This window comes from Barbatula barbatula, assembly GCF_947034865.1.
Source record: "Barbatula barbatula genome assembly, chromosome: 1".
In the NCBI taxonomy this organism is placed as follows: domain Eukaryota; kingdom Metazoa; phylum Chordata; class Actinopteri; order Cypriniformes; family Nemacheilidae; genus Barbatula; species Barbatula barbatula.
The window spans coordinates 21,563,908-21,591,807 of record NC_136766.1 but is presented as its reverse complement, the minus strand read 5'-3'; the positions used below and the strand labels follow the sequence as shown (position 1 = coordinate 21,591,807).

The 27,900-nt window shown below is 38.0% G+C and overlaps 1 protein-coding gene across 2 annotated transcripts in view; it reads right to left on the bottom strand.

Moving 5' to 3' along the window:
- pde3b (phosphodiesterase 3B) overlaps window positions 1-27,900 on the bottom strand; it is a gene marked incomplete at its 5' end in the record, with an annotated part of 39,669 nt that overhangs the window by 8,841 nt on the left and 2,928 nt on the right. For both annotated transcript variants that reach the window (XM_079459225.1, XM_079459224.1), the window contains 2 exons: window positions 382-630; window positions 1,778-1,828. In XM_079459225.1, coding sequence (XP_079315351.1) covers window positions 382-630; window positions 1,778-1,828 — 300 coding nt within the window. The remainder of the gene's footprint in view (window positions 1-381; window positions 631-1,777; window positions 1,829-27,900) is intronic.

The following is a 27,900-nucleotide window of genomic DNA, read 5'->3' as shown; positions in this document are numbered from 1 at the left end:
TATATGCTAGGCGAAATAGGCGTAAAATCTCTGTGGAAATCGTCAGAGACAGCTCTGATAGTTCAGCTTGCGTTAAAAAGCGGCATGTTCTTCTATTGTATTGCCTCTTGAAGGGTAGTCACAGTACAGTGCCCCAAAGGTCAAAGCACATAATTGCTGGTCTTAAAAATACATCAAAATCAAAAGACGACACTACAACACAATTATTCGTCTAAATAGTTTTAATTGTCGAAGTTATCGTTAATGTCGACTTATCGTTGCAGCCCTAATACGGAGACAATCCCCGTGGAGAATTTACTACAGTTGTTTTAAATCTTTAACATTTCTTTGTTCTGACGAAGACATCTTTACAGACTTTCTCTGCTTAACCTGCTTCCCTACCTTCATTGGCTTTCTCTCTCCTCTCTCTGAGGTATCGTCTACTTCAGGACAGGGGTAGAAACCAGGGAATGGGGTAAAGGGGTTGACCCGTGGCCGGCAGGACCCAGAGAAAGCTCCCATCAGACTGCTGACACTGCGCAGCGAGGAGAGGACGGGGGGCGAGAGAGAGGGGTCCATGAGCAGATCCGAGACCAGATTCCTGGCTTCATTGATCACAGACAGATCCACACCGTTCCCACTCACTGCACCCTGGGTACAAGTACAGAGCACAAGGTATCACATATATGCAAAGATTTCACATTGCCCCCTCATTCATGGGACATATACTGCCACCTTGTGGTCATTCAGAAGTACATCAGGACACAATTTCACTGCTCCAGACTTGAGCTAACTGTAGCAAAGAATGACTCATTCTCGCAGCCATCCACTTGATACATCCAGCCAAGTGCCAGAGACAGCTTTTGATGATATCCACTCAACAGGGTAAAAAAAGTGAGCATTCATAATGATATTACGGGAAGAACTCTGGGTATCTTTAAACTCAGCTAGTTTTAATCCATCTTCGGTCTTGTGCGTACATGCTGAACTAATTTATTGATTGTATTTAATTCAGAACTACATTTCTTTTTTGAGGGGGGCCGATGAAAGTAATAAAGTAGAGTGGCAGCACTGCTTCGACCTCCGTATGTGTGTGCGATCACATGTGCGTGTGTGTGATAAAAGTGCACAGTGAGCACTTCCTCCAGGCTTTGACGTCATTTGGCAAGCTTTATGAGAGCAAGGATGAGGGTTATCCACTCGCAGGCCTGCAGCAGAAATGAACGGCAGGCAGATGGTGGGGTTACAGGCCACAGCAAGGTAACGTGCTACAAACTGTCTCGAGACGGACAATGTGAGTCTCGAACAGATGCAAAGAGAAGATGCTGGTTTGTATTTGCATGTGGACACTTTCTTAAGAAACTTATTAAAAAGTTATATTGTATATAGCCTGCAAAAAACAATGGTAGTGCACAAATTATATAAATACATAAATAAAATTAGTAAAATAATAACTTATTTTCATATAGTATAGTGAGTGCATTTAACTAATAAAATTATATTCTATTTGGGTTGTTGATAAGTAAACTGTACATATGTCCTATTGTGTGACAGCAAAACTGTTACTTCATTATATATTATAAATATTTATATTTGTAGTATAAAATAGCACAAGAGATGTATTTATTGATATTTATACATAGTGGTACTACTGTTACAATTCATAATTTACAATATCAATCATAGTAGAATACATAACATGATCAAAATGTGCATTTAAAAAATAAAACAGGAAATTTGTGCTAAAGAAAGGCATAAATAAGCTAGATGAAATCTACACAATGCATTTAGCACTGACCTGATATTGGGGCTTGTACCATTGTTTTAGATCCCAGTCCCACAGGATCATCTGAAAGGACAAAAAAACAAAGCACACGTCATTCAAACTGTCACTGCACACAAACCCTATGGAAAGTTAAGACAACGCAACAGCTAAAGGAGTTATTTTAATTCTGGTGAAGTGCATGCAAGTATGTCAAAAATAAAACTTTTCTGGGTATTGCCGTGTAAAACAGTATGTTTCATGTGGGACTGAATACTTTGTCACACCTGAACAACGCTTTTGTGCTCTGCGAGTTGCTAAATGAAAACATTTCTGTGTGTTGCAGAAAGAAAAAAAAAAAAAACACTCTCTAACCGCAATGAGACGTCAACAATGGCACTAGCAGATCTTATCTAGCCAAACTACGTCATTTCACTGCACTTCCATGTTATCTGTCTCTGAGGCTCTAAAGCAAAGTCCCACAAGATAGGTCACAGATAAAGCGTCTGCTGCCTGGGTCTGTTTTCTGGTATCGTGAAGTAGCAAAATGTTTTTTTACAATTCAATTGAAAACACCGTAGTCTAAATTACAACAATGTGCTTCAGTCACCTGTACACTGAAAACTGAACTGCCTGGAGTCTAAGTTCATTTTAAACACCAAATTAGAAGCAAACTCAAAGCACACTTCCTGCACACCAAAACAAATTCAACAAGTTCATTTTGCACACTCGGTGTGTTTGTAAAATGCCCAAGTCAGCCTAGTTATGTACAGTAAAACATATAATGAAATTAATCATATTTGGGATGTTTGAAAACTTTAACATAAAATGATTTTAGACAATTTATAGTAGTGGCAAAAAGTGATGTTAGTGGGGCCATATTTGATCAATAACTTTAATGCTCCCTCAAGTTATATTAAACCATAGAAATATAAGGTGGGCCTATATTTTACAAAATGGACAAAGCACTAAATTGAAGGTTCTTATTACATAAACTTATTTGTATAGCAAATATAGCAAACCACGGCATAACAGAGAATATGGTTATTATTGGAATATACACAAAAATGTATTGAAAAAAACATCTGCAGGAAATAAACCTTAAACTGACTACAATTAAATCTAATATTTATTGATCCTCTCATCTAGCAATATAATGTAGTCATTCTCCTGGGTCTGACTCAGTCGGCTTTTCCCAGGTGTTGTATTTTTTTCCAAGCCTCCTTACATTCATCCCGAAGCTGAACTTCGGTTTACACTTCCCTGTGCAAGATAAATAACAACATTTAAATACATCTTTAATTAATACATTGAAATAAAAACTAAAGATGTCCATTTTCCACTGCTGGACATCACTTTTTTGCACCTTTGAGCCAAAGATTCTGATTTACTCTTGTTTACAACAATTCAAGCACATCCGATCATTTCTTTCCAAAATCAACTTGAAAATGTATGTGTTATGTATAAAAACATAAGAGTACATCGACAATCCTAAAGTGGTGTTGTTAGTAAAACGGTGCTATGACACCGAGTTAATAATCAGACACGGTTCTCTGTCCAGAACAGTAAACGTGTGAGCCGTCGCCATGTTAAACCCAGAAAGTCCTCTGGATCATATAGGCAGCACACAGTCAGACCACATGAGGGAGTACTGGTGATATCTGAGAAAACATCCCGGCCTCTTTCCACGGCTCAGCAGGGCACAACAGACAAAGCAGAAGTCCCCTGCACCTGTGCTGCTTGTGTCGCCGTGTGTCATTTCCAGCAGCTCCGATCTTAAAAACATGCAGCACTCTCAGGTGCTCAGAGCTGTGACCACTGACCCTTACACACCTGACATACGCTCACAGGGCAACAGATGGATCTGATCGAAACCCATTCACCTGTGAGACGTAGCATCTCAGTCAAACACAAAGGACAACAAATGAGCATCATCAAGAGATACTGACTGGCATGTTTAGTTGATCTCCAGTTCACGTTTGGTTTGGGGTTTCCATGCGATGTTCAGGAGATGCAGAGCATCAGACGCTTGAGATCAAACAGAGATGTTCTCTGTTGGTCGTCAGCATCTGTTTAACACCACCAGACATTTAGTACGGCAAATAAGCACTGCCATGGCAACCTGACAGAGGCCAGCAAACAATGGTACAAACGTCATGGCAACCAGGATGGCTGGAGATGTGTCCGAAAAAAAGCACCTGACTCAGTGTGAGAGAGAACATGTACATACACCGAACCCTTTGTGGGTCAAAAATGCACACTTCACAACATTTGTGTCAGTCAATGACTAGATTTTGACTAGTCAATGACTAGTCAATGACTAGGTTTTCCTTCTCAACAGTATGGCATACAACTAGTTTTAGCTAAAGGCTGACTCCACCCCCCTGAATGCCAAACAAGGTCACATGAATCTTACAGAACATTGTTCGCCGCTTTTGTTCTTTACGGTCTATTAAACTAGTAAACTGTACAGACCAAATAGAGAAAATAAAGGCGTGGCAGACTTCTTAAGACAAAAAGTTGGATTCTTTGTGAATTTCACGTACATCGGGTTAATGACAATTGACAAATAAGAAGGTGATGAAAGTTTTGACAAATCTAATCTAAGCATTAATATTGGTTTCATAGGTTTGGCATATGTATCAAGTGGTAAAATATTTTCCTTAACCTTGAATACGGATATATAATCCTAAAGTAAAACTACTTTTAAAGGAATTTTTTCTTATGCTTTTTAAAGCTTCAATGTTCAAAAAAATCACGGTTTACAAACACTCAACACTATCTGTCCTTTACTGAACACATACACTTAACTTTAAGCGCCACAAAAAACCCCACCAAACTTCATTTTAATTCACAAAACAAAAAGAATACAAATTGTATTTATGAACTGCAATTGCAGTGCAGAGAATCCTGAGGTGAAATGTGTCAAATTCATGCAAGATTTCAGAAATGCGTCTGTTTTCAGTCAAGGCCATCATATCATATGTTGTTACCCTTTTAACAATTATACACAAACGTTAAATAAATTAGAAGATTCATGTTAATGTACTGTACATCACATTTTTATGGGCCGTCAATAACACTGATAATATAATCTCTTTGCTGAAGCCAAGCAAAGATAAAAAAATTAAAAAAAGAGCACAAGTTGTGGTACCTATAAAAAAGCATTGGTGTTATGAGAGTGTCTGTGTAGTGTGCGAAAGCGTTTTTGTGAGACAGTGAGAGTCTCAGCCGAGTGGCTAAATAACTTCACACCTTCCACAACCACGAGAAAAAGCAGAGCTGGCCGAACAATAACAGCACCATAAAACCAACAGCTGTACAGAGCCTGTCAAAGGCTTCAACAACACAACAGTGAACCTGCCAGTGAACCAGAACAAGAAACCAACCACTGATGAGAGCAGAACCATATGACCTTACATAGTATCCACAAACCAAACACAGTCTGGGGACAGAGAAAAATGATAGAAAACACCAGTATATGACTGTGGTTTTTATTTTACATCAAAACTATTTAATTATATTTGGGTATTTGACATATAGACTGTAAAAAACTAACAACGTAGATAAATATATCTTATGCTATTCTATATTATAAATTAAATACACAATTTAATAACATAAAATATTATATTAACAGATTCTTCTCTACATTTTAACAATGTCACACCATCGGACACATGCACAGTATTTGTCAACTACCCATGTAGCATAAAAAAATGTACAACAAAAACATATTCAATTACAGTTATGTAATTAATAAGAATTATATATGTGATCGGAAATTAAGGTAATGAAACTGATATGAAAACGACATGTAGCCTCCTCACTGAAAACGTATTGTTACCCGTTTCAGTTTCTTCTTTCAGTTCCTTATCTTCAATTATATCTTTATGACAAGTCTCAGAAATGTATATAAAATATTAAGGGGGATTGTTGTCAGTGATCGATTGTGATGAAATGGCAATGCTAAATTTAAGAATTTTAAAATTGTATGAAATGAAAATCGTAAGAATGGAACGATTGCTAATTACGTTTAGTAAGTGATATTAAAATGTAAAAAATATCCATAAAAAAAGTTTTATGAAATGGAAATCCTAATAATGGAACTTATGCAATAAAAATGACTAAATGTAGTTTCAATAATTTGTGATAGGAACATATTAAAATATTTACTGTAAATAAGCAAAACATTAATTTATAATTTACACCATTTTATTTCTGGTGTTGTGATATTCTGCTACTTGAAGTTGAATAAAGTACTATTACTTGCACAAAGAATACAAACAGAAGAAATCAATCCGAGGATTTATTTGCAATGCATTATATTAACTCGCTTTGTATAAAACCTGAAGTGCAAAGCTCACAGGTGTACTTCAAATAAACAGAAGAAAGGTGTCAAAAAAGGTTGAGAATCCCTGGGTTAAAATGTAAATGAAAGCTTCATAAACTAGCAACAACATAAAAAACTAAAACGCAGAAATAATAGCAAGGAACAGAGAAACAAGCGTCTGTACAAAACGTGTGGACCTTGGATAGCCCTGTCATGGATGGCAGCACAAGTGTGTGTGTGTGTGTGTGTGTGTGTGTGTGTGTGTGTAATGTGTTCCTGTCAGGGAGCTGACGTCAGTGCAGGCTAACGCCCCTAACGGCTGAGCTCGTCTGCTGCACATGTACGTGTGGGAAAGTCCTGGCTGCTCTGCAGTCCAATACAGCCAGTCTTGCAAAGGCAAGGTCGATGGCACTTCCTTGCTTCTCAGCTGACCCCAAGAGAGGATCGCGTTTCACAATGAACATTAGCATTTTTCAGCCACATCGATCCATGCTGCACATTTCAAACGGTGCAGATAACACAAAATATACATCTCACGACCCCATAATGCCGTGTTGCGGAAAGCAGTTAGTGACTTCATGCTGAACAGTGATAATGTCTGGCTCTCAGTCACTCGGGCTTCTGACAGACAGAGAAACTGGAGAAGAGAGTTGTGTTGTCGGGAGCTGGCAGGACTACGGATCATTCCCTTAGTGGAGCGGAATGAAGAGATGCGTCGCCCTTCTGTGTTTTTTACATAGAAGCATCATATCTCACTGAACTGAAGGTAGTTACAAACCAAACCGGTGGAACAGATATGATAGTGACTGTGTGATTACAGTATTCCAGGAAATGATGCAAGTCATTATAAGGCTCTCTAAAACAAAGATGCTGCAAATGGACTGATGCATCTGTTGCACTTTTATAAATTATTAAAATTGGTTATGGGGTGGTAATGGAGCGGCTTTCCAAAGGGAGGGTCTGAAAGCATTTCCCCACAATGTCGTCATGAGATGATACCGATGATGTTTTTTCTTACAGCCGTAAAAGATGGTCCTTAAAATGGCTTGCTGTACCTTTTTATGAAACATGACAAATGTAATGGAAACATCACTAAAACTAATTTGATTAAGGTTTTTTATTGATTCATTTATTGCGTCACGCTTTGCATCTGCTTTAGACATCTGTGTTTGTATGAGTGTCGTCAGGGGTACTACCTCATCTGTGCATCGAGTGTTTTGATATGACTGACGCTCCTCGACAAGCGATACTGTAGTCAATCCATCAGACTCTTTCGCCGACTGCTAACTTCGGGTGGAGGCCACGCGAGCGGGACTCCTGAAATGGAAAAATAGTGTGGCGGCCAATGGATAAATGCAGGCAGGTCGTCGATCATCTCTTGGACACCACAGTAGGTGCTGTAAACATGTGGGGAGGCATTGTGAGGTCATCGGGGCAGCCCTAGAGCTTGGCTGCCCTCTCTATTGCCCTGCCTCGAGCGCAGCTGGCTAGCTAGCTGTGCCGCACCATGTTACCCCTCTGCTGTCTTGGCACAGCTAAGAGCAAAGAGCTCCAGAGAAACTCTTTTTTTAGAGGTGAAATGGAAATCCTGCTGTATGCAGCGTGACTAGACGAGCAGGGAAAAAAGGTCTCTGTGTGCACAAACGGATCCGTGACATTGTTAAAACAAACATCTCGACGCCAGAAGGAAAGAAAGCTATAGTTCATGGCTCTTAGTGTGTATTTGTGTGACAATACAATCTAATGTGGATATTCCCATAGCGCACAGTGCCGTGAGAAGGGTCTGTGATGGGATGTAAGCAATCGCGCTGCAGTGGTTCCCTGATTTACTGCTCACTCCTCAAGGGTCACCTGCCTCTAACCCAAACAAACGCTGCTGACGCAGGTTTGCGGAGCCCCAGCCAATCCACTGTGCCTCCTCAAGTCTTCCCTCCTACTCGACTCCAAAAGCACCCCTGATCCCCAGCATCCTCTCATGAAGGCTGGTGAGGGAGTGGCTCCAGGGCTCAAAACCTGGGACCAAGGCTTTCCAAGAGATTAGCCCTCAACTCTCAAGCTGATGTCTATAGGCACCTGGAGAACCAGAGCAAGTTGGGCAGTAAATATTTGTCAGAAGGTTTGTGCAAGACCTGGCTCTGAACCCTCTGGCTCATGGTCTTTTCCAGTTCCCACCCCCTTCTCTTTCACACTTCGCTTCCTGTCCTCTCACTAATACTGTACAAAAAAGGAAGGCAAGAAAACACTTGAAACGAAACCTAAAAAAATATTTTTTGAAAACGTTTTTACACTTGATGTAGGGCTACACCACTATGATGACACAATCACATAAGTGTTGTCACAACACCAAAAATTATGACTCCCTTAAATGTAATAAATTGTATTAATATTAAACTTAGATTTCAATAAACTTCATCTATGATGTTATGAGAAAATCAACATTACATCTAAGGCTGACTCACAGCAGTGTTTCCGACTTTCCTCCTCAAATACCAACGGCGTGACTTCATTTTGAAAAAACACGCTTCGGAACGCAAGCCACGAAGATAAAAAAAATGTCAAATTAAAGTCTGGGAAAATTGTGCCTCTCTGAACACGTGAGCCTAATTGCTCTGCACTCATTCTTCAGGTTTTGTCTCTGGCTTCGTGCCAGACTGAGAGGAGCTTGCATAATAACAAACAGGTTTTTGCAAGAACAACAAAAATGCCACAAGCCGAGTAAGGTCAACAATACTACGTCAATGATGAACTTTTTCCCACAATGGTATGTCTCGGGGCTAAATGCCTTATCGCAGTTTGGCTTTCTAGAACTTCACACTCGCCCAAAACAACGTCATTTTCAAGTCGAAAAGAGAGCACCACTGAAACGTGTTTTGTAAAATGTTTATAAAATGCCAGAACGGTTAAAAGGAGACTATTCTCAGTCAATAAAGATAACCTGCACCGATATTATAAATATTCAATACTTGTTGCTTTGAGCGAAACTTTAAAGTCACTTGTTAAAGTTTTGCTTTAGAGACTACACATGGAGATCTAACAGAAGAGTGTTACATACTGACTGACTCTCTCAAACTTCAGCTGATATGAAAGTGTGAAAACCCCACAGCCTCTGTCCAAGTTAAACCCTTCCTCTGTTTTTCTATTAATTTAATATTATCCACACAACATCAAAAGGAACAAAACATTTTCAAGCTTTACTGGCACTTTAAAAAGCATTCTATCACTATTATACACAAATCTCTTGTTTTCAGCTTACTGCATCCAATATATTTAACAGCTTGGCGACGTAACCGCGGTTAGCATATTGTGTCCATTAATGCAAGCTCTCAACGTACTTTTGCTAGAGTGGAGATTAGATTCTGACAGGCAGTTTCATCCAAAGTTGAAGCACAGCACTCAATAAATCACACGCCCATTAATAGTTTCAGGCAGGTGGCATTTCATGTGGGTTTAGCTTTATCTGCTCCCAGTATCCTCTATTGACCTAGACCTCAGCTGTTCAACCCAGCACAAATAGGTCTTAATGAACTGTGGAATACACTGGCTATGTGCCCTATACTGTCATGAATACCCTGAATAGTCCCTCTCAATGATAAGCCTCTTGAGCCAAGCCTTCATTTGCCCGTGCGCCAGTTTATCTACTTTTAGCATGCGGTAGAATGAAACAAATGGTTACGCTACGATGTGCAAATTGCTGAAGTGTTCATGTACTTGACAAAACATTTTTGTAAGTCAAATACTCCCAGTAAAATCCAGCGTGAAGCAGAACAGCAAAACTTTGCGAAAATGTTTTGTAAAGGTGCTTTATCAGGTGACTTAGTCACCATGAAACAGAAGTTGTGATTGACGACTTTTGAGTATCGTGACGTTTATCCGAGTGAAACGGCTTCTCAAATTAGAACAAAATGTAGGGCGTGGCTTTATTTTGCCCTTCCCTTTTTTGATTGGTTTGTTGCAAGTTGGGCCTGGAGGCGAAGGCTAAAAATGCCTGGCCATTGGACAGTCAGTACAGTCCTCCCTCTTTGTTGTTGCTTACATCATGTGGTGAAGAGTTGTTGTTGAGAAGGGGAGAAGAGCTTAATGTTTTTGATTAAAGATTAAGAGTGCGAATGAAAATAATGCTGCGCCTAAAATTTGGGTTATTTTGTAAAAACGGTTTTATCTGACACATGCACCTGGCACAAAGTTAACTTCTGGCATTTGTTTGTTTAACCTGTTATCAATAGGCTGTGCCGTCGGCGGTACACTGCGTGTTTTGGTTGATAACATCGGGAAATACAACAACTTAGAAAAACAAAACCTAAACATATCACATATCTTTAAAAAGCTGAGACTCTTGTGATTCGAACGATGTAAACCATTTTAATATACAATCAACACAGCCAATGCAATCGGAGTCTTTGTCAGACAACCAACAACCAAATAAGCAGCAACAAAACTGAAGAAACTCTCCTATAAAGCCTCCTGGCAGTCCATGTATTCATAACATTCCCCCCAAAATTGTATAGGTATACTCTAAAGGGTCCAGTAAATCCAACACATATATGTCAATAAACATCCAAGGAACATGGTAGTATAGTTTCCAGAAGCCGACAGAGCTATCAAATCTCCGACGCATTTTGTGGTGTAGCGTCTCTTCACTTGTAAACATTGCAGATTTTTTTATGTCAAAAGGGCCACTGAACTCTGCCCTTTTGATTGACACCTCATTTGAGCGAATAGGTGCATCTAAGAGGTGACAACAGGCAGCAATAGCCAAGGAGCGCCCAGGATGAAGGATGAGACCCTCCTGTACTTGATTGACAATAGATCGATCCTGTCGCGTCAGAGTTTGCTAATGAGGGGCGTATCTGATAGCCAATAGAATTCCGAAAAGATAAATATGCAGCTTCACGGGAAACATTCAACCGTAAGTAGAGAGGTCCGTGCGCAAACACGTGTGCGGCTGCGCGTAAACTCTAACAGGGATTCGTGACCGTGCGCAAAAGCTGCTAGGAAAGAGTTTGAGCGTGTAAAGAGTTTTACATTTGGAAAAAATGGCTAAAAGAGTGAGTAAAACACACTTCTCACTTGAAGAAGTTGTTGAACAATGTACCAGGCGTGAGAGTGATTTGTCGGAGGAAGACATTTCAGAAGAAGAGAGCCCTAATCAGCTATTATAAAGTGATCCACAAAACCCAGAAGTGGTAGAAGACCTTTTTATCACTTCTTAGACATTGCCATTGTAAATGCCTTCCTGATATACAAGCATATCACAAAAGGTTATAACGAGTGCCATGTTGCCAATAACCTGTAATGTAATTATAAAAAATTTAAATAGTTTGGGTTTTATACATTTACTTAGAGTGTGTTTGTTCTAATATTAAAAATTATTTTATTACACTAGCACTTAGTCTATAGTCTCTTTATTTGCACAAAGTATAGTTTCAGTGACTATGTGTTATCCAAATTCACTGTCAATAATTGCTAAGGAATAGAGTAGCTCTAAGTGTAACCTTTCATTAGAGCCCAGAATTATGACTGTACATTAAAGCATTCAAGAATAACAGAATTTTATGTGTCAATGGTAAAGGGCCATTTGGAGTCTCCAAGTGGCCATTCTAGAAGGCCACCTAGACATAAACTTGGATAAACATGTGAAAAACACACATTTTCTAAGGTATTGTAATCTAATTAGCTTGGTAAGGCTTCATGCTGTGATCCCAATGTGTTTTCCAGCTAATAGCTCCCAACTATAGTCATATGCAGGCAACTGTTTTAAAATAAAAAGTAGGCAGAATATTTTTTCCCCTCTTTCAGTGTTTTAAAAATCCTATTACTCAATAACAGTAAGATTTGCAGTGATTCTGACTCTTTAGAAACAAACTTCAGAGTCTCACCTTACAAAAGATACCAAAACCATGCATATACTCAAAATGTTTCAAGAACAGTATGCACTTTACTTCGGGTATGTCTTTTTTAAGCGTTTTTGCAAAATTTAACAGGATTGCTAAAGGGTTAACGGTCTGGGATGTGTCTAATAATATATACCATTTAGATTGTATTTAATTTTCATTAATATTTTATTGTAAAATAACTGTATTAAATAATTTGTTACATTTACGCATTTGTCAGGCGCTTTTATCCAAAGCGACTTACATTGCATTGTCCAATACATTATTTGGTTATAAGTATGTGCAATCCCCTGGGATGGAACCCACAACCTTTTCATTGCTAGTGCCATGCTCTTACCACTCAGCTTCAGGAAAGCCGAGTCCCGTTAAATGGGTTGTGTAACTTTGTCTTTTTTTGTGTAACTTTTAAGTTTAGCCAAGTAACGGTTCTTCTACTGGTAACCCAAAATAATACTGGCTGGCTACTAAACATTCTTTTAACTTGCTAGCTAATGTAATATCCTTGTTATTTATTTTGCTTGTTGTCAGACATAATCTAAAGGGACACTATTATTTGCAGATATGTACCAGAAGTTAAGTTTGGGCCACAAAAGCAGGCATGGACAGTAACGTTTATAGGTCAGTGATATGTCATGAATTTGACTTGACTCACATGATTCCCCTTTTTAACGTTTTTACAGTTACACCACATTGACATTTCTGCAATCTTTCCCATAATTCTCTCTCAAAATGAATTAAACCAGAATTTAACTGTCATGTCATTGACCCTTTATGTTGTTGCCACAATCTGTTGTCTTTAAAATTTGCAAATTAAGATGGAATCAGAGGAAGTAAAAATGCATATCAAGCTGGGATAGCACACAGAAAACAGCATGCTTCAGAAAAACAACCATACAGACCTGATCATCATGTTTTCTTTCAAACTAAACTCATTGCCTGTTGACAAATGCTTCATTTACAAACAAGTGGATGACTCGGGGCCGCAGGCGCACAGACTCCTTGACAGTTTATCAAAGCGATTGTATAACCGTGAGGCGTACCTGATTAACCCTTTCATATATACAGTATCCAAACTGGAGTTCGGTTTAAACGTAGTCATACTCTTGGTCAAATGGCTATTTGTAATCGTCCAGGTTCAATACGAGCTAAGTATTCCTTTCCACTGAAAATCATTGACTTATGCCTCAGTTTGCCTCAAAAACAAACCCGTTTTCAGATAAAGAAAGTATAACAGCAGTCCATAGAAAATAAAGTAATACAGAAAAAGTTTAATTATTGTCAAAACTGTCATTATTTAAGACACAATCTGTATTTGACTCTCTTCTGTGGAATACAAAGGAAGATCTATCCAAAAGTCAATTTATGGGTCCAATTGTATTTGTCCATCATTCTTCAAAATGTTTTTTCTGTTTCTCAGAAAGAAAGTCAAACAGGTTTGTAACGAAATGCGTTTTTGACGAGAAGTTCATCTTAAGGGATGATGATGCAATTCCTCTGAGGGGATTTTTCTGGTGTCTTTGTGCAAAGACCTTACCAAACCTGGTAACTTTAGCACAATTGATACCTTTTGTCTATCAAGGTAATCTTTACAAATTAACACAACATTTGTTACTTTTGAAGCCGAAATACAATCGGCAGAAGTAAAAAGCTATCATGATGCTATAAACAGACTAAACTATGTTCCCTCGATATCAACGTTACCACCACCACCAAGCCCCCGACTAGTCCTTCAAACTTGTTCCCTGGCAAGTAACTTTGGATTTTCAGAGACTGGCGCTGATGACGTCACAAACTAATTCGGATATTTGTGAAGTCATCACGTGTTTGCGTTTGGCCAAGAGCGGATATACAGTATGAGGTGATTTGATTTTGGCTATATTACTTGTTTGTCTCATGCATCGCACACAGAGAAAGGGTGTGTGGGAAACTCTGCGAACCTGTCGTTAAGTCGTGAATCATGACAGAGAAGACAGCTTCTCAGTCTCTGTCAATAACATCTGTGACTGTTGACGTTGATGCAGAAAGGCAAGTACACGTAGGAACGCATATTGAAAACACTGCCACATTTTAATTTGTTCACTGTCATGTGAGAGAGAGGCACTGCACGCAACACGAGAGAGAGAGGCACTGATCGCTTGCAACTCTACAATGAATAAAGCGATTTTAAATAGTAAAATTAAAATGTAAAAATGTAAATGGGAATCATAAAAGGTCTTTTCATGGTGGCCAGTGTTGATATTGGGGGCATGCCGCGGCGGATAAACCAATATGGAAAACAGACAACACAATGATTTGTTGTCATGAAGTATAAAAAAATTTGGTTCGTTTTGAAACTATGGCGGAGAGAATTTGACTATGGCGTGCCTCCATACCCTAATTAATGGATGGGAAACACTGAATGCCTCATCTCTGTGGCTCCCTATAGACAATAACAGATTCTAAATTCTGTGGGATGGGCTTACATGGACAGTTCATCTGAAAAGGAAAAACAATGTAGTCACCCTCAAGTTGTTCCAAATATATAAATATTTATTTGTTCTGATGAACGGAGAAGATAGTAAGAAAAAAGCTTTCGAAGAATGTAGGAAAGCACACCCTTTTGGGACACTTTTGGATAGAATCGTCATTTTTCCTACAATGGTAGTCTTAACTTTTTAGTTACAAGCATTATTCCAAATATCTTTCTCTGTGTTTATAGGAAAAAATACATTATACAGATTTGGAAAATCTCGAGGGTGTGAAATTGATGACAGAACGGTCTCTTTAACTTGCACTAACATCAGAACATCTTTTATACACACTAAACCAGATTCATTTTTACTCTTTCTAAATTCTATGCCATAATGTCAAAAAATGTGTATATTTTTTTTTTTATTCTGCCGATATATTGTTTTCTGATACATATAGCTTTCCTGTAGCTCAGTGGTAAGAGCATAAAATGTATAGGATAATGCATTGTAAGTCGCTCTGGATAAAAGTGTCTGCCTAATGCCTAAATGTACATCATACAGCATTTTATTTCAACATTGTTGACCTGGGGACAGCAAAAGTGTTCAGACTCTTAAAGGGTACACACAAGAGGAGTTGTTCTGTTTAAACAACGGGGTACTAACTGGTTTATCTGTTGAATTCCAACCCCTAATAAACAGTTACTACAAGAGAGATACAAAACTGAAAAACTACAGTAATACTAGAGTTTTGTATATTGCCTTATTGCATGAAAGGCTTGATGACAGGACTTCATGCAATATGTGTTCTGTATAACACAGCACGCTCGGAACAGCTTCATTATCAATCACTGCATAATCTAACACCTGACAAGCTGTCTACTGCCAATAAACCAAAACATTTTAAAATATCTTCAATTTACCAGACACGGAAACGTTTCCAAGGCATGATTTGGGAAATTCTTAAAAATGCCCTCTCGTCGCCAAGTGTGAGTGTAATGATTTGTTTAATGAGAATCATAAAATGGTCCGCTGTTGGCCAGGTGACTTGTGATAAGAGTGTTGTTCTCAGCCAAGAGTTTTATTCAAATCATCAGTGTGAAGAGAGAGACTGTGTGTGAATGTTTGAACCCTGAAGACATCTGAAATCCAGTCATTATCCTGAAGGCCACTGAGTGATGTCAGAAGTGAATAGTATATCAATCAGATTGGTCAACTATATCTTTCGAACGTTTGTTTTCAAGATAGGAAAACTATAGGTAAATTCACCAATATTGGTAGATGACATTCATAGCAGACAGGTCGACATTTCTTGCTATACATTTTACTAATGAAGTTTAAAGAATAAAAAATTAAAAAGAGCTTAAAGTCCTAGTGAAATATAAAATGACAATGCCTATTTTTCATGAAATATTGCAGCGTTTATTGGAAATAGTTTATCAATGTCTGTCATTCTCTTTTAAAAAATTGTGTGCCCTTATTTAGTTAAAAACGAAAAGAAGAGAAAAAGGTAGCAGACTACAGTCAAAAGATTTGAGAGCCAAGTGTCCTGTCATTAAGCACAGGCATTATTCTGCACTCCGCCACAGTACCTGAATATTCAAATATCAGCCATAAACCCTGAATGAACCGAAGGGAAATAGCTCTCCGCACAAGCAACTTCATTAAAACTTGACAGAACAGAGTCTCATTCAGACAGCTCAATGCCCACAGGATGGACACTGGCTTTTAAACGGTTTTAGAAAAGCAGGAGAAAAACAATGAGATAATAAACAAAAGAAATAGAACAATTAATACCAAAATGATTGAAAAATAAAAACTATACGCAAGGGTAAAAATGCACACATTTGATTGTAAACTGGTTTCCCAATGCTGTTGTACTGTAGCCTTCTGACAAACATTAACAAACACGAGTTGGTTAAATTAAAAAGGTAATATTTTGTAAAAGGACATATATCTATAGAATGTGGAGACTAAGCCGGCAATATCTCCTTAGGGTTATTAATTGACAAGGTCGACTCGCAAATGTACCAGTGTTCCAGTTTCCAAAATGTGTTTCCAGAGACTAAACTAAACAAATAACTTCAGCAGACCGAGAGCAAAACATGATACAGATTTAAAGTAATTCAGTTCAGTTGGCTCTGTCAAAGTGATGATTCCCCTATGAAACAAATAGCATAGTATGAAATGTATGCATGAAATATTTAAAACCATTTCAAACCAAAGAGAATAAACAGTAACTGCTGTAGAAAGATAACAAGGGGTGTGGTTTTGCTTATGGAAAACATTCGTTTTTTCACCACAACCCTGTGGAATCAAGTATTATGTTTTTTTATGAATTAAAAAAGTCAACTGACTGTTAAAATTTTCTCTTATCTGCCCATTAAAAGCAGACACAAATTAACCATTATCTTTACTCTGCAGTTACCTTCTACATGTGGTGTCAATTTGCACTAACCAAGCAGCGTCTCGAAAAGAGTAAAGCATGTGAAGAATGCGAAAAGAATACTTTCCACCAGATCCCCGAGGGGCTTTAAAACGGTTATCACTGTACAGACTTTCAGATTGCTTTCAGGAAAATAAAAACAGTGTGAACACAGCGCACGGTTGACAAATGAGTTATAGGCAGCAAAAACATATCCCTAAAATGAATAAACAGGACTGGAAAGGCTTCTGCTGAAACGGTGAGTAAATCATAAAAGACACGTGACCAGGTCCGAAGGTCTGACTGAGCACTGAAGATCTGCCACATCTGTCTCAGAATCTTAACTAAATTAAAGATTTGTGTTCCCCCTTAAATCCTTTCTATTCTATTTTCTGCACGATCACATAAATGCATCCCAATCACACCGTCTAAATGATTCAAAGGTTCCTCGTGCCTACGTGCAGCAAGTACGCAATGCGATAACGTCAAACTTGCATCTGTGGCACCCCTAAACAAATTACCTCATCAGCCTGTCATCGTGGATACAGGCACTCATCTGAGCAGCAAGACTCTTTTGTCCTGTGTGCCACGATGCCGAGAGCGAACATGATACGGGCGCAACAAGGATTGTGATAGGGCTTTCAGTCATACATCCCTTCCTGTGCGTACGCAGGGCTATGTTTGCTATCATCGGGTTTCGGGTGATCAGATCAGTCAGTCAGGCAGTGCCAGAGAACTTTAGCTCCACTGAAAGGAGCCTTACTGTGCCGAGAAAGGTTCGGCAGTGCTCCTGTATCTTTGGGGCCGGGGTCATCCCTTTCCTGCGTCACTGTTGGAGCCCTGCAGCTGTTGCAGCCGTTCTCAGAGCGCGAGCGAAAAGAGCATCGCGTTCTGTTCCCCAAGGTGTATTTACCCCTTAAAAGCACTTTAAAGAAAAGAATGAAGTTTTAAAAACACAACTCCCCAAAATGACCCGTGATGTACTTTTTTGTGACTTTTACTAGTAACTGCACTCTGACTTGTTTGTTCTTGCATCTTTTTTTATTCAAATGTGTGGTGTGCAGATTGGATATACTGGTAAGAAGGTGTGTGTAAATCACAAACGGTTTTAGGCACCGTTATGTAGCTCCATTTGAAATGTTCTAGAAATGAAAACATTAAACTAAAAACAATCAAGTATAAAGTAAATGTCAGAATCAAAGCCCACTTCTGTGCGTTTCTAAGAGTTTCTCACATTAACCTGATGGGGAACTATGTGCGTGTGTGCAGTCTAATACGTGGCAGTATAGTTGTGCCACAATTCTGATTGAATATAGCGCACCACCGCTGGAGTGTTCAGAGTGTGTTTAAGTGCTCAGTAAAGTAACAGGTCCTCTGTGCTAATGGCCACGTGATTGCCACACACTCTTCATTAAGACACGTGCTTGAGTGGCCTTCTTATCTCTAATGACAGCTCACATCATTCATAACGCATACAAACACAAACAAGTGCACAAAGCCCAAAAAAGGCATTCGTACAACAGACAGTACGCCTCATTCCCTACATTTACAACGTTGTTCTTAGAGAGCTGTCAATCCTGTGTGAAGGACATTTTTAACCATGTCACTATAAGATTAGCATATTTGAGCAGCCAGACCTGTAATAACGTCTTGCTTCACGCGAAAAAGACAAAACATTTCACACTGGTCATTTTAAAGCAAAGAGACATGTTTTATACGTCCATATAAAATAACTAGGGTCAATGAATAATAGCATCCCGTTGTTCAACGAAATATTAGCATCCCGTTAAAAACCGTGTATATTTTTCTTAAATAATACATATATGTGTATGTGCTTATAAATACAAAATTAACAAGCACAGTGCACAGATATACAATACGTAAACACACACATTTTATTCTGGATACTGTTCATATTTGTGAGCCCACTACACAAAAGACAAAAAAAAACCTCACTATACCAGAAAATCTACTACAAACTCAATATGTAAAACATTTGACAGACATAAACTATAAATTGCACATACACGTACTTTGAAGTCTTTGAACAGTTTAGAACATAAATGTCAATTGTCATAAAATAAAACAGCTTACTGTAAAATTTTAACTTTACGCATGTAAAAGTACAAATGTATTTGTCAAAAATAAAAACACTCGGCCTATAACCGTTTCAAAATGAGTTCCCGTGCGGCATTAAACAAAAGTCAGGAGAATTCACGAAGATCTCATGCAAGAGGGGGCGAGACCCTGTGGCTGCAGTTCTTTTGACACTAATGATTGACTTTTACCATCCTGCGAAATGCAACTTGCGTCATCGTAGCCGAAGCCCAAAAAGGGGGGTGGGGGAGGGGGGTCTCTGGAAAGGCTTCAATTTACCGGTAGCACATATTCATATTGAAAACTTTGAACGGAAGGCAAGCGTTTTGAATATTTAGGTCAGTTCTTTCAGGAGTTTAGCTGTAGCGCTGTAGTGAGTAAAAGTGTTTGGTAGTTTTGCCCTCTTTCAGTGGGGTTCGCTCTCAGCAGCTAAACACACAGACCTTCCTCTGTAGCCACCACTGACGTCAGCAGTCACCTAGCAACCGTCTTTTGGTGTAAAAGTGGCAGTGCTGACACTGTTTTCAAATAAGACAGAAACAGAGCGAGAGAGAAAAGACAGACGGTCAAAGTTTAAAGGAAAGAGGCAAAAAAGGGTGCACTTTTAAAGATGCTTGTGTTTAAGTGCAATCTCAAAGTACGCAGCAAATTATGCTAAATATATTTTGATTTATTTTTGTGGAAAGTACGATTTTAAATCTACACTGTAATGTAAAGTATATAAAAAAACACTGTGCCGTTAATCTTATCGCTCATTTTGTATCAAACAGCCCAAGCCCCGTAACAGTCGTGATCTTTGACTAAATTGGACGCAGGCTTCCCGAACTCAATAACTCGCCAATGAACTCTACACACGACCCACAATTCCCTCCTCCCAGTCCAACCTGACCATGTGTTCATTCCCCCCATCCAAGTGAACAAACAGCTTTTTCAAACGCTGGACACATTCAAGGATCAACAACCTCCTTGTCGAGCTACTATTCCACCTTAAACACTGGAGCGTCTGGGAAACTTATGGCTCAATAAACCTTTCACGATAAGCCATGCAGAAAATCCTCGACCGCACTTGAAACCAATGACATGTGCCGATTGTGTGGCTAATGCTAAAAGGGAAGGTGTGGCAGACGTCCTCTGCTCTGACCCTTGGATCTCATGGTCCACTTTCGACCACGAGAAGGTGTGAACCGTCACTTCAACACATCCAGCAAAAGCCGCTTATCTCTTGACCGTTTCCATTAATGTCCCCAAAAACATGTGGGCAGAAGGGCTGTTTGAAAACGGAGAGTGGGAGATCACACACGAGCTGAGGGAAAGGCCAGATAAGACACTGGAAAAAAAGAGGAACAGCCAAAGCGAAAGGAGTTTGGTTTGATATGCTTGTCCTATAACATTTCAATGATTAAAACGCGCCAAAAACATGTATCTAATTTAGGAAATTACTTTTATACTTGTGGGGGGAAATAATGTGATGGAACCAGAGTAAAAAATAAAAAAATCGATGTTTTAATAGATACCTAAATGTTACTTTTCTACAGATCAGAAAATAGTGGTCCTTCCAGCCAAACAAATCATTTGTTATATTATTAAAAACAACTGTATTCAAGGAAAACTGCACACGGTGTTAGTAACTTTACTAACAGCGGTTATTTGGTGTGTTAAGCAACCGCTGCTCTGCTCGCTTCAGCCAGCATGAAAAACGAAAGAGCTGCAAGCTAATTGCTGGTGATCATGACGCAAATGGTTTCCGAGGTAACCGAGTTTTGGAGTAGCCGCTCCAGCATTTCCTCATCTGTTTGCACTCACACCAGCAGGCTTACAATGCACTCGCTGCATCCTGTTTCAGTCTGCAGAAAGAGACGGCACTGATCTCTGATGTTAACCCCTTCCTCCTCAAGCTGGACACCTCTGGAGGCCACAGTACTACAAACTCATTGCTCGTGCTACAGGTGCGGTTAAATGCGGCCAATTTAAAGGGGGATTTCGGGATAAACAAAAGTGTGTTTTTCATGTGGCACGCAAAAAGTCAGTTGTCAATTTGTGCAAGTCTACCTAAACATGCCCCACACACTTTGCAACGTAAAATAATACAAGTGAAAGTGTGGACTTAAAATACAGTGCGCTCCAGTGATATTGGCACCCTCTGTAAATATAACCAAAGATTGTAAAAATAAATAATTTATTCAAAAAAAATATACAGTATTCCAACATTTCATTAAAGTAAAACAATTTGAACTGGGGGGATTTTAAACATTATGATTTCTACTACATACAATGATTGGCCCCCTCATTATTATGAGTAAAATATCTCCCAAGTATATTCCCATTGATATTTACATTTTCTTAGCACAAGGAGACTAGAAACATGATGTGTTGTCTAGTCGTGACTTCTTGTTGCACAGGAAAGTAAAAATTAGTAACACAAAGCCAAAACCCCCTTTATCATTCATCACAATTGATAAAACCATGATATAGTTCTGTTGAGCTATACAAAATACAAAATGGCTTTAAGGAAATAGTTAAAACTAATTAAAAAATATATATAATTTCCTACATCAGGTCAATGATAAAGATGTTTTTTGGACTGGAGATGTTAAAAATCTGCTTGAAACAGGATGCGTGTCTATATTGTCTTAATTCACAGTGGAGCAGAAGAATGAGTGGCCAAAGATGGAAAATTGCAGTAATCAGTTGAATTTTGGGGTCAGAAAACATTTTATAAAAATAAAGGAAAACTGCACCTCCATCACCACAAGTTGTTTGGGACACTGTTCAAGAAACAAATCTTCTGCTCTCATGCAAAAATAAACTCCACCGTATTAAACTGCCATTCTGGAACTTACACCAGGACTGGGTTCTATGGCCATTTGAAATGAAAAATTGTTTTTTTTGGCGGCAATAACATGAAAGGTTTGGTGCCCACAGAGATAATAAGGCCCCATGTCCACAGTTAAATATGTTGCCAGATCTTTATTGTTGTGAACCTACCTTTATACCAGAGGTCCTGGACATCTTGTTCAGATACATGGCGTCATGTTTTATATCAAATACCGACAAATAAAAAAAATCTAAACCTGACTTACTCTGCTACAAAAATTATATTGGGTCGTGGTTAGCACACTGGTTCAAAATAAACATAAAAATCAACAAAACATTTGTCACTGAACGCAAAATCAAGATCCTGCCATTTCCATACCAGTTCTCTGACCTGAACACTATGAACTGAAGATAAGAGAGCACCAACATTTGAAGGATCTAAAGAGATTCTGCATGGAGGAATGGATAATGTGATATTCTCCCACTTCGAATTGTTTTACTTTAATAAAATGTTGGAATTTTTTGTAGATTTGTTTATTTAAAAGATTCAAAAGAAGAAACAATGTAGATTTATTTTTACAGCCATCTTTGCTCATATTTACCAAGGGTACCAATATAAGTGGAAGACACTGTATGTGCAGAAGCCTGATGCTGCTCCTGTAAAAAATATTTAAAAACATTACTGCTTCCCCTCAATAGACAACATTTTAATATTAAAACCATTTTACTTGGTTGGCCATCAACAAATGTATCGTTTCAGCACATACAGTCAATGCACAACATAAATCTATACATAGTTGACCTAACATACATTCATATGCCTGCAAATATTAAAAATAAACATGGAAAAAATATTGATAACATTTACGTATTCATTTCAGTTACATCCCCTTCTCTTCATTTTTAAATTTGCGACTTAGGGAGTGGGCTTGTGTAATTCAATATGAATAGATACATCACACATAACCACAAATGTATACATGCTATACAAAAACACCAGTAACTCGGACAGTACAGAAAAAGACAACAACAAAAACTGCAAATGTCTGACTAGCTTTTACACGCATTCACACACCAGCCCATTCAGAGAATTCATAGCTTCATTCTTTTTTGATGAACTCAAATAATTAAAACAGATCACAGCATTTATTCTCATACAGAACAGGGCCAAACCTTTTCATTTCATTTTACTCGTTTTTAAAGCCATTCTCCGCAGCCTATGCTCATAGCAGTTTCGTACCCTCATCTTTTTCACAGACAAATAGGATATATTCCTGTCAGTGATTTCTAAGCGTAGTAAAATCTTAATTTGTAAATATCTTTACTAAGCGTAGTAAAATCTTAATTTGTAAATATCTTTAAAGAAAGAAAACACCAGCCACAAAGCAGTTTGTCTTGTCTCTGAGCACACGATATGGACGAAGTGTTCTCTACCGAGCTCACGCCATTGAGGAGACAGCCAGTAAATTGTACATGGCAATAAGTAAAACTTGTTTTTCACCCCTGTAGACATACTCTTATACGTCACCACTTAGTGACGTCAATGTTATATCATTCCACATGGCATTAGTGCAGGAGAACGTGACAGCTGAGAGGAGCTCTGCTCTACTCTTTCACCATCTCACACACACAAACACACACACCTTTTCTCACTCGCTCTCACTGTCTTTACCTTATGTTTAAAGGTTGCTTGGAGCCCTTACTTGCCACTGCATGACTACAATTACAACTATGTTGTGAAACAAGTAGTAAAAGGTTTGATTTTTTGTAGTTCAATTCTAAAATTAAATTGTTTATCTACTACACTTATATGTTTGAGTGTGTGTGTGCGCACAAAAAAGAGAATATTTAAAAAAAAAAAAATCGATCAATCACACAGCAATAATCACAATTGACATAAAACTGAGCCGTTTATAATAAATGGAATATCCACTAAAAGAGATTATTAAAATATACTAATATTATAATGTTCCTGTTTTTAACAAAAAAAGTAGTTAAAATTACGTAGAAATATTGGGAATAAAATCGACTAATTTTGGTTGTTAATTTTAATGAGTAATTTTAATTGAACAAATTAAGTAAATCCAACTCTATTTTATGATATTAAACCCATTTAAGTTGGTCAAATTAAGTTTACTTAATAATTTTTGTAGATATAACTACCTTGGCAGTTGATCCGTAGTTCTCAGCATGCTTTGTATCGGACTACATTAGGAGATTAATTGTCATTTGTATGGAGAATAAACATTTAAGTCTTTTTAAGTGTTTTTCAGTAAAAAGAAAGACTTCGTGTTCATGTTTTGTGTCGATTTATCTTTGAGATTCAGGAAAGTTTTGGTATTATTTTGAAGTTTTGGGTTTTTTAAGTTGTTACCGAGCGGTGCTTGTGACTTGGCTGAGGGAGGCACTATAGTCGTCATAAAGTGTGTGTTTTTCACTTATTGAGCCGTAACTGTGCAAATGACAATTCAGAGACCACCAGTCTCTTCTTACTTGACCAACTATGTTGACATTGTTTTATATTTCAATATGAAAGTAAGTGATCCGTGAAGTTTGAGTTAGACACGTGTTTTTGTTCAGCGTAATTTTCTTTGTTTACTTTAAGTAAGATTACTTGATATTTTTACAAAAACCAAATGTATTTAATAATATGATATGATCTTAATCTGGTTAGTAAATTGTACTTGAATTACAGCAGGAAATTGTTCGAAAACAAGGATTTTATGAAGTAATCACATTCTGAAAGTCATGCATAAGCTATATTTCACAGATAAACATGGACTAAAGTTAGCATAAGCGATCAAACATAACAACAAAAACAGTGAAACAGCAACTTTGCCTGTGAAAGGTAAAACAATATTTAAATCAGATATGTGCACAAACCTTTGCCTGATGAATATGCACACTAATGTGATTGCTCCCCATTTCTCAACAGCTTATGAAACTGATGTTTGGGCAATGATGATGATGATGTTTTACTGTGAATCTCTGCACGCACTTGCACCTCACTATAACGCATCGACAGAAGCGAAATACCATCCCCTCTCATCAAGTCCAATGAATTATAAATCATCAGTAGCGTTGTTCTTTCATCAATACATAATAAAGAGCACTTTCCAAATCTGCCACATCCACTGCAGGGGATTCCCCACCCAAGAAATCTCCCACATTCTGGCATCTCGTTCACAGAAGTGATCTATTCATTTTGCCTATAGAGGGAAATTATTATGAGCACACATGGCCTCTCACTGTCATTTACTTTCTCACACATTCACATGTTGGCTGTTCATATAGCAAACCTCTCAGTGAGGCTCTGTACATTCACACTGTAAATAAACTACATTTTACTTTTTCATACCTCAATTGTATGAGTAATATATTGTTTTAAATATTCCATAACAAATCACTGTCGCATACAACTGCTTGAATAAAATACTACAGTTTGAAAAACGTTTACACTGTAAACAGAAAAATATTATTCTTACCTAAACAAAGTATATTTAACTGCTCTGGCAGATGGCAAAACTGAAAATGGCCTCTGAAGCAACTGATATTGATTGTCCTGACTCGATTAGGTGTTGTGAGGTCACACACACACACATCACAAAGGATCAGAATTCATTCAAATGCCATTAAAACAATCTCTCCACGCCCATAAGGCAAAACAGCCCACAGACATGACATCATGACAGCCTCATAGCTTTCATATCATCATGAGAAACTCTAAGCACTAACAGCAAGGGGGAAAAACGCATTTTACTGCTCTAAAGGGGGAAAACTGAATTCCCTTCCAAATGGCTTCAAAATAGTTCCTTAAACATCGTTCTTCGTTATTTCATTATAAGAAATAAAAGAGTTGTTCTCATTAATGAAATCTGTTATAATGCTACAGAAAACATAAAATTGTGTAAACAATAATGACACTGAAAATTTGAACTAGGCGAATCTTGCAACCATTTGTTTATTCTGTCTGTTCGAGTTCATTCTTTCTGCTGTTGCCTTTCTCAACCACTTTCAAAGGTCAGTGCCATTTCCAAATTTACACACAAAATATTACTGATGATTCCTCTGGGTTATGTATGACCACAAACTGTGTGTTTTATTTTAGCTGCAATATTAATATAGGACTGTAATATTATTATTGTATTGCAGTTGTGTGCGTATCACAGGTTTCACAACTATTGTGATGGTGTATCAGCATAAGGATTTTACCTCAAAATGCGATGCATCGTATGTTGATGAATGAGAATCAAAAAGACATTTTAAAGATGTTTTGTACACCACATTTATTCTAATCATGATTGTGTATATTCGCTCGTAAGACTGAAGGGTCTGTCCTGTAGAGTTAGATTTTGCTCAGCATAATCCAAAATGAGGGAACATAAGTGGATAAATGTAACTATTCAACCACTCTAAATAATTAAATCATTTCTAAATAAAGTCAGAGCCTGGCCAAGCAAATCTCCACCGAATCCTGTGAAAACAGAGCCAATTTTTCAACTGCTCCCATTTTACATATACACAATATCACAAAACGCCACAAATTGCACTCGTTATTTAACTAGCGGATGAAGCAGCCTTCATCCGCTAGATAAGAATTATACCCGGCTAGAGCAGGGCAATCGAGGTCACATCTAAATTTCAATGCTGTGATAAAACAAGCAGTTTATTTTCTAAGACAAGAAATTGAGTTTATGTTGTGCTGTTGACCTTTTTCCCCGATCAAAGAATCTTGGTTTGGACCTTTTATGAATCACAGAGTCCAAGCGATGAATAGTCAAAGGTGTTGAAGGTTAGCTTGCTGCATGAGTGACCATTACTCTTGTAACAACACAATGCCAATTTGTTAGGTTAGGTTTGTTAAAGATAGCTTAAACAGTACAGATATTTTTTGAAGTATGCAGTATAAATCAAAGTAGGCTACATGCTTTGCGATACCATTACTGTTCCATACCTATACACAGCCCTTTTTCACAAGAGTAGTTTTCTGTTTGACGTAAGAGACGACATGTAGACCACACCACTGATGCCTCTTGGCCTACAAATGCAACATACATTCATCACATGATACACATATGACGAACCAGAAGAACACAGCATTTAATCATGTTCATCTGTCCACATTCAAAAACTCCCTAAACTTCACTGACATTAAATATACAGACACGAACACTAATATAAACGCTTCAGCCTATTAATTGCTCAGCCCATACGTTCACGGTGTCCTTTTGCCCTTTCTAGCATAGGTATGACTAAGATGTTAGACAATGGACTGAAAACAAAAGGTCACAACCTAAAAAAACCTCTCTCGCTGTATCCACTGTTTCAACTCAACAATGACAGATGAGAAAGATCAAAGACATTAAACAATTATCCAACAGCAAGCACACTGTTATATAACACATGCAGTGTTCTTTGTACTGGTGCTTGTTGTCTAGGATTTACCTTGTATTATGTTTTTGAAAACTACCAAAACATAGCTAGAAACACAAGGACATGCATCATCAGGAACAGTGCATTTAAAAATCCACATACACTGAAATGATAAATATAACAAGACGACAGTCATCACCACCCTAGCAAAACAATCCTTTGCCAACAAATAATAATGCCCTTTATTATTCTTAACTTGTCTGCAAATGCTGGCTGTGTTTGTTTGTATGGTTGGCATATACATCATTCACAATTCAGCTGAGCCTTCTTAAAGGTTCAGTACATCCAGATAAACCTGTACTTACTGAATAGAAAGTCATCCTTTAAATGACTCCTTTTCAGGAGTTTTCCGGGCATAATAACAACACTGACAAAACCCATTTCACTAACCGGTGACTCCTAAAAACAGCCACCACTTGACTTGATATATTTGTCTAAAAAGGCGTAGTGTTAGGAAGCCTATAGTCTTTATTTAAATATGTATGCAAATGTGTTGTAAACACTTGTCAAACTGAAAATGCAAACTTACATCCAGAATAGTGTCTTATCACATATAATGGGCCAAACATGTATTTTAAATCAACTTTGTGGAAGTCAGTGATATTAATGCTATTGCCATGCTCCTTTTAGATTACATTTTTTGCTGCTTAGCCAGTCCACCAGCGTCTCAAGTATATTATCACCACTCCATGAACCATGTTAAAAGTGAATGGGCTTTG